The 12,024-nt window shown below is 49.7% G+C and overlaps 1 protein-coding gene across 2 annotated transcripts in view; it reads left to right on the forward strand.

Moving 5' to 3' along the window:
- SLC41A1 (solute carrier family 41 member 1) overlaps positions 1 to 11,821 on the forward strand; it is a 25,074-nt gene extending 13,253 nt beyond the window's left edge. For both annotated transcript variants that reach the window (XM_055234742.2, XM_055234741.2), the window contains exons 4-11: positions 625 to 696; positions 1,354 to 1,498; positions 1,640 to 1,786; positions 2,405 to 2,552; positions 3,620 to 3,699; positions 5,122 to 5,256; positions 5,578 to 5,726; positions 9,213 to 11,821. In XM_055234742.2, coding sequence (XP_055090717.1) covers positions 625 to 696; positions 1,354 to 1,498; positions 1,640 to 1,786; positions 2,405 to 2,552; positions 3,620 to 3,699; positions 5,122 to 5,256; positions 5,578 to 5,726; positions 9,213 to 9,398 — 1,062 coding nt within the window. In that variant the 3' untranslated portion in view covers positions 9,399 to 11,821. The remainder of the gene's footprint in view (positions 1 to 624; positions 697 to 1,353; positions 1,499 to 1,639; positions 1,787 to 2,404; positions 2,553 to 3,619; positions 3,700 to 5,121; positions 5,257 to 5,577; positions 5,727 to 9,212) is intronic.
- Positions 11,822 to 12,024: the final 203 nt, after the last annotated feature.

The raw sequence follows: 12,024 nt of genomic DNA on the forward strand, positions 1-12,024 counted from the left end.
GAGGAGTTGCTTGTCATTCCTACTTCCCACAGTTGTGAGCCATGACGATTCCGGGCCTGAACAGATACAGGGCCCTGGGTTGGAGGTGGGAGATGATAAAACTCAGGAGGCCAAGAGTCTAGAGAAGGTGACAGAGAGAAGTGGCATCCAACTTAACCCACCCTGACTTGCCATACCCGACTTCTGGCCCATGCCACCCACTCCTTCCCAAATACTCTTGGAGCCTCAGTCCTGCACCAGCAGCTGACCTTTCCTTCCCTGGGATAGGAGGCTGGCTTCAGAGTCAGGGACTGGGTTGTTCTGACCCATGCAGGAACGGGCTGCCCAGATAAGCAGGGCAAAGGATAGAAGTTGCCTCTGCTCAGCTGGTGTCCTAAGAGGAAGAGAGGCGACTGCCTAGCGGACCCCCTTCCCACCCACCACCCAGCTGCAGGAGCTCAGCTTTAGCTCCTTCCCTCTCGCCTCAGTTTCCCTGATCCTGCTTCAGCTTTCCAGGACTGTCAGGTCCTGCTCTCAGAGTCTTAGGCCACATGTACTGCCTCATGATCTAGGCAGGAGCCTAATGGATGGAGCTTCAGGCCTTTTCCAGCCTGGAGCTCCAGCCCCTTGCCCTCCCTTTCCCAGGCCAACATTGGACACATGGACACACCCAAGGAGCTCTGGCGGATGATCACTGGGAACATGGCCCTCATCCAGGTAAGAAGGCAGGGACCAGAGAGGGTGGGCTAAGCTTCCCCTTAGTCAGGAATCTCTGAAAGGCTCAGGTCAGCCCCAGCAGGCTCCTGAGTGAATCTCCAGTATCCCACTGAGCTGGCTTCCCCCAGAGTAGCTCTAGGAGGTAACTAGGTTACCCAGGAAAACGCCCAAGATGAGGAGGGCCCAGCATCACCCATTCTGGTTCTCAGTTCTTGGTGGTGCAGGTGCCTTTGAGTCCCAGCAGATCCTGGCAATATGAGCAGACTCAGGAGTGCTGAGATGTCCTGTGCCACTGCTGTCCCATTTCCCCATGAGACCACACAGGTTCAGACTGGGAGCCTTCCCCCTTGAGGCCCAGGCCTTGACTCTGGGTGGAAGGCTCCGGCTCTGTTGAACCTCACTCCCATCCCCAGAGGCACACTCATTCAGCCAGTAACATGTTCCGGGCTCCTGCAGAGTGCACTGCCCAGTACTAGTGTCTGGTGTGAACCTAAATAAATAAAGACATCCTTCCAGCCTGGGAGGACTGGACCATGCAGTCCAGCCTGCCTCCTGGGGCTACTGCCAGCCAGGAAGAGGTCTGCCCAGATGCTTATGACCTCAGCTTAGGAAGCCCACTGCTCTCAGGGCTTTCCAAGTTACCACTCCTGTCCCCAGGTGCAGGCCACGGTGGTGGGCTTCCTGGCGTCCATCGCAGCCGTCGTCTTTGGCTGGATCCCTGATGGCCACTTCAGTATTCCGCACGCCTTCCTGCTCTGTGCTAGCAGCGTGGCCACAGCCTTCATTGCTTCCCTGGTACTGGGTAAGGAAGGGAGGGCATAGAGGAGTAAGGAGTGCCGCCCCAGAGAACACTGCACCTGGCACTTCCACTCTTTCTTTTTGTTTGTTGAGACTCCTTTATCTCTTCTCACCCTGCCTGCCGCTCCTCCCATTTCCTCACCAGGTGTGATCATGATTGGAGTCATCATTGGCTCTCGCAAGATTGGCATCAACCCAGACAACGTGGCCACACCCATTGCTGCCAGCCTGGGCGACCTCATCACCTTGGCACTGCTCTCAGGCATCAGCTGGGGACTCTACCTGGAACTGAGTGAGCCACCAAGAGTGTGGCTCGGGTGGAGTCCTGGGTGGGGTTAGGAGAGATGGTAGTAGTTTGCGAATCTGCAAGAGTTTCTTCTGTGTTCTTAAACTATTTGGTTTGAACACAGGTTGTAATAATTCCTGATCTTAGAGATGTGAAGCTAAGTACTGATCTCAAATTCAAGCAGGCATCAGGGGCAGGGGAAAAGTATCAGAAGTATATTCCTGTGCGGTCCTGCAGATTCTTACATCTCTTGGAGGGATGAGGTGGAAAGGGTAAGGGAAAGGAACCAGAGGCTGGGCTCTGCTTGCAAAATGAAGAAGCGGGTGGGAGATGGTGATTTCTGGGATCCAATCAAGAGACCTAGAGTCTCTGTCCTCTGGTCTCTGTCCCTAATTGGTTCAGTGCCTGGCTAGCTCTCTACCTTGGTTTCCTCATCCATAAAATGGAAAAGGCTGGTCCCACCTACCTCCTGAGCTGCCAGTGAAGATCAAGTGGGGTAGTGTGTTTACTGGCATTTAGTGTAGTCTTGCTATTGATCTGTTGGGACATTTTCAGGCTGAGCCAGGGAGAAACTTGGGGTAGGGAAACACAGTGCTTATCTCCTTCTGCCCTCTGCCCTCTCAGATCACTGGCGATACATCTACCCACTGGTGTGTGCTGTCTTTGTGGCCTTGCTGCCTGTCTGGGTGGTGCTGGCCCGACGAAGTCCAGCCACAAGGGAGGTGTTGTACTCGGGCTGGGAGCCTGTTATCATTGCCATGGCCATCAGCAGGTAGGCTGGGGCCCTGAGTATCCACTCCTACCCCACTCCCACCCTGCCACAGGCTTCTTTTTAAGCCCTGGAGAGAGGGGGTGGGGGTCAGACCCTAGAAATGTGTTCATTAGTGTATCAGTCACATGTCCTTCTGTTGAAAATGACAGAAACCAATACGTCACTCTCTTTTCCTGCCTATAAATACTGGCTGCCCACATCGCTGGGTGGAGCTCCGTGAGTCTTTATTAGTTCAGGGTGCTGCCCAATTTGTGAATGTTTCTTTGCTCAAATAAACTCTGCTAAATTAAAAAAAAAAAAAAGAAAGAAAATGACAGAAACCATCTGAACTGGGTTCCATTCCAAGGCAGAATGTATTGACCTGGAGAACCAAAAAGGCACAGCCGAATTCAGGGACATACCTAAGATCAGGGCCCCAGTACTCTGTGACTCTCAGCTCTGCTCTTCTCTGTCATGGCCTACAGCCCAGATTTATGCTTTTCTTACTCCTACCAATTCCAGTGAGAAGAAAGAATCTTTACCCCAGCAGTTCCACAAAGTCCCAGAGTAGTTCCACTGCTTCTCATCTGGTGACATGATTATCTCCAAACCAGTCAGCGTGGCCTTGGGGCTGCAATCCTCTGATTGGATGGACCTGGAGCCTAGCTATCATTGAGGCATTGTCACCTGAGCCATAGCCACTGAGCTTGAGACAGGTGGTTCCCTGAGGAGGAGCCCAGTGCTATCACCAGAAAGGGAAGTAAATGCTGAGTGGGCAGAACAACAGAGGTCCTCAGAGGCAGATAGTCCTGCAGGCTGCTCCTCCAGCCAACTTAGAGGACAGGTACAGGGGGTGGTTGCCTGACCCAGTACCACCAGCTTGTTCTGGAGTCACTGTGCCCAGTCAGAATATTATGAGCAGCACCTAATCCTGTCAAGGGAGGCAAGGACTGGACGATGAGGAACTCCTGAGAGCCATAGTGCTTCCCTTCATCTCCAAGGATAGGTGGGCCTGGACCTCTCAACCCAGAGACTAAGGCAGAACCCTCCAGTGGTCTTTGCGTTGTTTTGTCTTTATGTCTCTATAGTGTGGGAGGCCTCATCTTGGACAAGACTGTCTCAGACCCCAACTTTGCGGGGATGGCTGTCTTCACGCCTGTGATTAATGGTGAGGTCGGAGGGCAGGGCTGGGGGAAGGAAAGGGACATTAGAAGAGGACTTAAGGGGTTGGTTTCTGTATCAGTCAGGTTCCAGCAGACAAGAAAATCTAGCTCAGATGGTTCAAGACCTTAATGAAGGGACTGCTTACAGAGGTGGAAGCAGAGTAAAAGGACAGATAAGGGATGTTGAGGCACCCAGAGATTAGCAGCAATGGGAAGCCTCTACTCCTAAAGGGTCAAGGGGAGTATCTTAGTCCATTATCTGTTGCTAGAACAGAATACTTGAAACTGGCTAATTTATAAAGAAAAGAGGTTTATTTAGCTCACAGTTCTGGAAGCTGGGAAGTTCAAGATTGGGCAGCTGCTTCTAGTGAGGGCCTCATGCTGCATCCAAACATCCAAATGGAGAAACCGAAGGAAAACTGGGCATGTGCAAAATGGGCAAAACGAGAGGCAAACCTCGCTTTATGACAACCCACTCTCATGGGAACTATACCTTTCCCAAGAAAGACATTAATCCATCTTAATAACCTATTCACTCTTAAAGGCACCACCTCCCACCACCACATTTGGGGACCAAGCCACAACATGAGTTTTGATGGGGACAAACTATATTCAAACCATAGTAACGAGGGAATAGCATTATAGGAGTCCAGTGAAAGCTCTGTCTTTGCCCTCAACATGGGGAAGCCAATGCTGAAAAGCAGGGAGGGATTGGGAAAGAAATACCTGATCTCTCTCTCCACCTGCCCTCTGGTCGCCTGCTGTTGCCTCCCACTGAACAAACACAGTGGAAGCAGCCAGCAAGGGAGACTGGGTGATGCAGCCCATGGAGACCAGTCCCCCAGAGCTCAGAGCAAGGCTGAGAAGAGCAGGGACCTGGCTGGGATGTGAGGGCAACAGAGAAATCAGCACAGGTCCTGGCGGAGATACCAGATTCCAGAGTTTGAAGCTCAAACCTGATCCTTGAAACTGGTTACCAGAATCAGCATATGACCATAGGGTGCCTGGGTCTGCTCAGAGCATTGGAGGGGGGTGAGGCAAGGCAGGGCTTCATCCCCTCAGCTGTGTAGGAAGGCAGGTGCCCATGCTCTACTGGTGGAGAAGTCAGGCTCTCTGAGTCTGCAGATCTGCACGTATCCTTTCCAACACTGTCACAGCTTTGCCAGGAGAACATGGAACTGCTGCATCTCCATAGAGGGGAGGATGGGGGAGGCTGGAAGATGCCCTAGAAGCAGGGGTCTTTGTCTTCCTTCTTAGTGCCTTACTCTTCTTTTGGGGACTGGTGAATGGATGATGCCCACATAGATCCTAAATTAAGACAGAGGACAGTGCCTCTATAGATAAAAGACAAAGAGTGAGAAGATCATTTTGTTCCCACTTCTCCCCCTGACCTCTATCTGTGTCTAAGCCCGTATGTGTCTCTGCAGGTGTTGGGGGCAATCTGGTGGCAGTGCAGGCCAGCCGCATCTCCACCTTCCTGCACATGAATGGAATGCCAGGAGAGAACTCTGAGCAAGCTCCTCGCCGCTGTCCCAGTCCTTGTACCACCTTCTTCAGCCCTGGTAACGGCAGATTCCCAGCCTCCCATCCCTGGGGGGAGTAGGCCTACTGTCGGTGAGCTTCACTTAAGAGACAGCTGGGGCCCAGATCCACAGGTTCTCCTCTGCTGGGCTGTGCCAGCTATTCTGAAGGGCAGAGCCCAGGCAGGAGGGCTGTCTTTTCCTGGAGCACCCTAGGGGTTGGAGACCACAGGATGGAGAAGTAGAGACATTCATCTGTCTGTTGCCCTGGGGTATGGTGCCGTCCCTCCTGACTTTGAAAGGCCTTCTAGGGCCAGGTCTTCTCCTCCCCTCCTCTTTACACCCTCTTTTCCCCAATTTCAGACGTGAATTCTCGCTCAGCCCGGGTCCTCTTCCTCCTCGTGGTCCCAGGACACCTGGTGTTCCTCTACACCATCAGCTGTATGCAGGGCGGGCACACCACCCTCACACTCATCTTCATCATCTTCTATATGACAGCTGCACTGCTCCAGGTACAAAGTGGCAGGAGCAGGGGCATGGGAAGGAGCCAGGATGCCCTGCAGGGATGGGAGAGGAGGCCAGACTTGGCTTCTTAGACACTCAACCTCCTCTTTCTCTGTGTCGGGCAGCTGATAAACACCAGACAAGGGTGCAGGAGAACAGATGGTAGTTCCAGTAGAGTCACCAACATGCTGTGTGACTTTGACCCTGTTCTTTTACTTCTCTGATCCTCAGCAATACATTTGTAAATTGAGAGGAATGGACCAGGGGTGGTAGTTTTCATGCAGGTGGTCGTAGGATGCTGAGCGTGCGGGGTTTGCATGCCACCCCCACTGGCCACAGAGCTCCACATGGCTCTGTTTTGCATGCTGAGCTTTCTCAAGAAATTCATTTGCATAAAGGGTCCCATAGCTTGAAAAACTGTCAAAACCACTGCACTAGATAATCTGTCGGATCCTGTGTAGCCTTGCCATTCCATAATACCATGACACTTTCTCCCTTGTATTACTACATTGTAAAAGCTTTTTATTTTGAAATCATCAGAGTTGTAAGAAGTTCTCAAAAAAAGGTTCAGAAATCCCATATACCATTACCCAATTTCCCTCCATGGGAAAATAACACTTTGCATAACTTTAGGACAGTATCAAAATCAGGAAATTAGCATTGATACAATCCGCAGTGCTTATTCAGATTGCACCAGTTTTACATGCACTCCTGTGTGTGTGTGTGTGTGTGTGTGTGTGTGTGTTCTATGCAGTTTTTATCACAAGTGGAGATTTGTGTGACTACCACTATAACCAAAATACAGAAAACTGTTTCATCACCACAAGGCTCCCTTATGCTAGCCCTTTACAGCTAGGTCCACCCTTATTATTACATTTTAAATTTTTATAGGTTTGATTTTTGAACAGTCACATAGTTCAAAAATGTTTTCAGGTTCATAGTGAAACCTCAGTGAAAAGTCTTCTTTTCTGTCCTCTTCTTCACAGCCATCTGTTTCTCACCTTCACAGACCATCAGTATTATCCCTTTCTTGTGTGTCCTTCAAACCTATTTTGTATTTATAAAAGTAAACATATATTTTTCTTATTTCCTTCCTCTTTTTTACACACATGTGGTATACTGTACACACTGTCTGCACCCTGCATTTTTCACTTAAGTTTATCTGTGAGATCATTCCATATCAATACATAAAGAGAACAACACCCTGATTTTCTCACAGCTCCATCGTATTCTATGATACACAGACCATAATTTTATTTCGCCAGTCCTGTATTGATTAACACCTATCCCTCCAGCCCCCTCACCCCCAGCTTTAGAAAGGTTGTGTTCGGACATCTTGGCAGGGACGGGGCTGAGAATCAGCCATATGCTGTTGCCCTGCAGCAGTTAGCCAAGCCACCGCATTCCATTGCTAGTGGGTTCCAGCGCAGCACGTGGTGGGAAGGTGGGGGTGCGTATGCCAAGGGTCTGTGGTGGAGGTTTTCAGCTCATCCCTTGGCCTGGATTGGAAAGGATGAGCCTCGGTGCCATCACCCATGATGAATACCCTGGAGACACTCTTGCCTCTGCTCTCCTCTCTAGATCTGTGGAGGGCCAGAGCATGACACTTGATCCCCTGTAAAGGCTCTTATTGATCCCTTTGCCACCTCCTCCCAGTCGTGTGTCCTGGGGCCTGCTCAAGAAGCTGGAATGTGAGGACAGCTGCTACCATTCCCTTCCTAGGGCACGTCCCAAAGGCCTCCTGGCCATGCTCTTTATTTGGGACCCTTCTGCAGCTGCTGGAAAGGGTGTGAAGTTATGGAGGGTAGGTGATCCAAGGCCGTGGTAGCACAAGACAGCTATGTGCAGGGCAAGGGAGAATGTGAAGAGTCACCTCTGGCTTCCTTGGAGAGAGGGCAGGATTCTCTCAGGCAGAGCCTAAAATTTAAGAAAAAAAAGAGAGAGAGAGAGGACAGGAGAGGACAGGAGGCAACCAAGATTGCCTAAAAATAGGTATCAGTTCTGGCTTCTGGATCCCTTAAGGGCTGTGGTTCCCGCATCTGGATCCCTTAGGGCAGAATTTTCATACCACAGTATTTACAAAGTATAGTCAAGGGTAAAACCTCCCAGATGATTGACTGTATTGGAGCTTGACCGTCAGAATCTGTTTCATTCTCACGCAGATGCAGTCATTTAGGGAGCCCAAATGTCAGGCACTGTGCAGATTCTAGGAGATTCAGGCCTGCCCCACCGTAGTATTCTAGATCAAGGGCATCGCCAACTTAAAAGCGCATATAAATCTCGTTAAATGCGGACTCTGACTCAGGAGGTCCAGAGATTCTGCATTTCTAACAAGCACCCAGCTGTTGTTGATGCTGCTGGTCCTGGGCCCACTAGCGAGATTCTGATCTGAGTCATTCTTAATTATCTGTATTAATAGAAGGTAAGCAAGAGTACAGATAAAATCAAAGCTGCAGATCATGTCAAATGTATTTTGAATTGGTAAGCATTGTCTGCTTTATATTAATATTGAGGTGACTTATTCACAATTCAACTTTATTAGGACTAATATTAAAATAAACTTGCATTCTTTGAGCCCAAACAATGGAAAGGAAATGGAATGAAAAGCCACAACAGGCCGGGCGCGGTGGCTCACGCTTGTAATCCCAGCACTTTGGGAGGCCGAGGCGGGCGGATCACGAGGTCAGGAGATCAAGACCATCCTGGCTAACACGGTGAAACCCCGTCTCTACTAAAAATACAAAAAATTAGCCGGGCGTGGTGGCGGGCGCCTGTAGTCCCAGCTACTCGGAGAGGCTGAGGCAGGAGAATGGCGTGAACCCGGGAGGCGGAGCTTGCAGTGAGCCGAGATCGCGCCACTGCACTCCAGCCTGGGTGACAGAGCGAGACTCTGTCTCAAAAAAAAAAAAAAAAAAAAAAAGAAAAGCCACAACAACAGAATGAAAAGGGTCAGGAGGAAGCCAGCTTTGGATGATCATCTGTTACTTAAGACAACCGCCAGCAGCAGCTTCAAACACTATCCTTATACCACTCTGCCTAGAGAAGACATCCCTTTAGGAAAAGCTGACTCCAACAGCCAGCCCCCTGCCAGGCTCCTAGAAAAGCCAACGTGGCGGGAATTGGAGTGACCCCAGAATGAGGTGACCCAGAGTTAGAGGCAAGAGGGCTGAGTTCCTGCAACAAGTAGGATTTAGGTCAGGAAGCTCCTTGTTTGGTAAACTTGGAGGCAGAATATAATGCTGATAGGGGTGACCCTGGGTCGTAGCAGTATCTTCCTTTCTAAAGAGCTCTTATTGTGCCTGTTGTCTGCTCAAGGTGGTTAATTGTGGGGTAGAGGAACACAGAGAGGTTGCTGGGGTGGAAAGAGGAAGATTAAAAAGTAAGGATTGTGGCCAGCCAAGCCTTGTGATGCACTGAATGGGTCTGATCGTGTGGCCTCTGGCTCCCCCTGGAGAGAGAGGATGGCTATAGGCTGGGCCCTTTTGTCTCCCCAGGTGCTGATTCTCCTGTACATCGCAGACTGGATGGTGCACTGGATGTGGGGCCGGGGCCTGGACCCGGACAACTTCTCCATCCCATACTTGACTGCTCTGGGGGACCTGCTTGGCACTGGGCTCCTAGCACTCAGTTTCCATGTCCTCTGGCTCATAGGGGACCGAGACACGGATGTCGGGGACTAGCTTGGTCACTCAACCTTTTCCCCATCCCTCTGCACTTTCTATTTGAAATTTTTCTTTTGTTCCCCTGTCCCTACTCCACCCCACACTCCCACCTCTTTCTAGGACTTCACTTTGATACCAAATTCTCATTATTTTCAATGGGAATTTTTATACATTGAGCCAAGTTTGTATAGCAAGAATTCGGGAAACACAGATGGCCTGAGATAAGCAGTACAAGTAGGTTTTTGAGGCAATCACCAAGTGCAGTTTCATGGTAGGTGCCTCCAGGTGATGTGGACTGGGGCAGGGGAGTTTTGTCTGGAATCTGGGGACACGGGGTTTGGCTTTAGCAACCTGTCTTGGCCCTAATGAGAAACCCTTTGTAAGCGGGCTCTGGATTTTTGGTTTTGTTTTCTTTTTATCTGTTTTGTTTTATTTTTGGTTTTGGTTGAACAGAGGGACAGAAGAATAAGTAACACTCCCAAACACAGACATACCTTTGTAGAAGTGGACCAACTTCAAAGCTCTGGACAGGAGACAGCTGCTCCAGGCCCCTGTGATCCCAGCTCTGTCCTCTTGCCCTCTGGACCTAAGCGTTCCCACTCGCAGAAAAGTAAGGTGGACTGATTTTTCAATTTGTGCACATGCCTCTTGTTCAATGGCCTGATCAACATCAACCCCTCCCTCTGATCATTTCCAGTTGATTGTCATATCCAGGAAAAAATGGAACAGTGCACTCTTCTCCCTGTTGACCCATGTCCACCTATAGGTTCCCCAAAATCCACATTCTCCCTGGGCCCAGAGGACTGATTCTTTTGTCTCTCTTCGACCTTCATCTCAAATTGTCTCTAAGCACTACCTTCCCCAGAGCTTGCCGGGTTGGGTTTTGAGATTAGGGACAGGTCATGGGTATGTGGAGAATGGTTTGGAGGTTGAGGACAACCATGGGTGTCTCATTGTTGCCATTTCTCCTAAGGACATAATTACTTGGTCACCTTGGACCCTGTCACTTCCTAAAATTACTCATTCTGTCATGCCATAGAGGTCAGTTTTCCTCCTTCTTGGCTTCTACCCACAAACATTCACCAATCGTTTATTCGCTCATTCAGCAAATATGCAGCCTCCGCGAGATGAGCTCTCCTGCAGACAAGCATGGTCTGAAACACTCTTTGAGCAATATTTATTGAGTGCCTACTATGTGTTAGGTACTGTGCCAGGCACTGATAAGCCAGTGGTAAGGGAAACACAGCTCTAACCTCACCTCATTCTCCAGGTTACAAAGGCCATGTGCCCCTTTCAATCTGGCAGAGAAAGTTTCCTCGTTGTAAGTATTTGCATCTACTTCAAGCCAGATTCTTCTGCCTCTTTCTCCTTTCCAGACCCCTACTCTGTGCAGTGCTGACCACAGCTAGAGCCACCAGCCCCATTGCTCAACCAGTATTTATTTCCCTAAACGACCCTTCCTCACATTCCCTTCCCGCCACCTCTCCTCACCAAGCACCCAAAAGAGGATTTAGAACTAGCAGGGTGGACATCATCTGGTTGCTTCTACTTTTCTCTGCCTAGCACAAAATTAGGAGAAAACTGGAGTCTCCATCCGCAGTCACACGTGTACAGATCTGGGGATTTGGATGTAGGCTTTTTGTAACTTCTCTCTCGGAAGCTTCCACAGAAACCCTTCCATCTGTAGCCTCAAGGGCCCACCTCCAAGGGAAGGCTTAGGCAATGATCCTGTTTCTACCAACACCACACCTTATCCCAGGAACCTGCCCTAGACCTCCAGAGACCATATTTTCTGTCCCTCCATTTCTACCCAGACCTCCAGGCCTCCTTCTGGAATCATAGAACCGTAGAATTGGAAGGAATTTTAGAGGTTTTCTAGTTGGAGTTGTGTCCAACAGAATTCATTAACACCAGCCTGGGCTTGTTTTTCCTCCTCCCTCTGGACTTTTTTCATCTTTTCTTCCACGTCAAAAAACACTTACACACAGATTCTTCTTGTACAGGCATCAAAACCAACTCCTCTGCCCCTAAGGCTGTGTCCCTGTGGTCTCCAGCCACCCCTACCCCAGTCACTCGCCCCTTCCTCATCTCTGGAATTTGGCCAGGCAGTTCCAGAAGACTCTGGAGTGACCTCCTTTGCCTAAAAAGCAGACAGATAGGCATGCCCCAGGCCCTGAGTGTGTGAGCAGAGGAGGACTGTAGGGTGAGAGGGAAAGAAAATGAAGGTGACTTTCATGGAAGATTCATTTCTTTTCCCCGATTGTACCAACTGCATGTACTTTTGGCCTGGCTGCAAGGAGCAATATTGGTTTACTCTCGTATCCTTAAAAAGTTACAGAACTGTGTCTTAAGAGAATTATTTATAGTTACTATAACTGAATTGACAAATGTCAACTTAACTGATAAATTATATTTGGTAAAATAAAGAGGACGTTTATTTAGATGGTTGGTGTTTCCTGTATGTCTCATCAAAAAGCAGCTTCAACTGTTGCCTTGGGCCCCTCTGTAGGCCTTACCCTCTCGTCAATTAGGAGTAGAAAGGGGCCAAAGTGTGACAAGAAATGAAACATCTCGGCCGGCTGTGGAGACTCACGCCTGTAATCCCAGCACTTTGGGAGGCCGAGGTGGGCGGATCACAAGCTCA

This window comes from Symphalangus syndactylus, chromosome 19, assembly GCF_028878055.3.
Source record: "Symphalangus syndactylus isolate Jambi chromosome 19, NHGRI_mSymSyn1-v2.1_pri, whole genome shotgun sequence".
Taxonomy (NCBI): Eukaryota; Metazoa; Chordata; class Mammalia; order Primates; family Hylobatidae; genus Symphalangus; species Symphalangus syndactylus.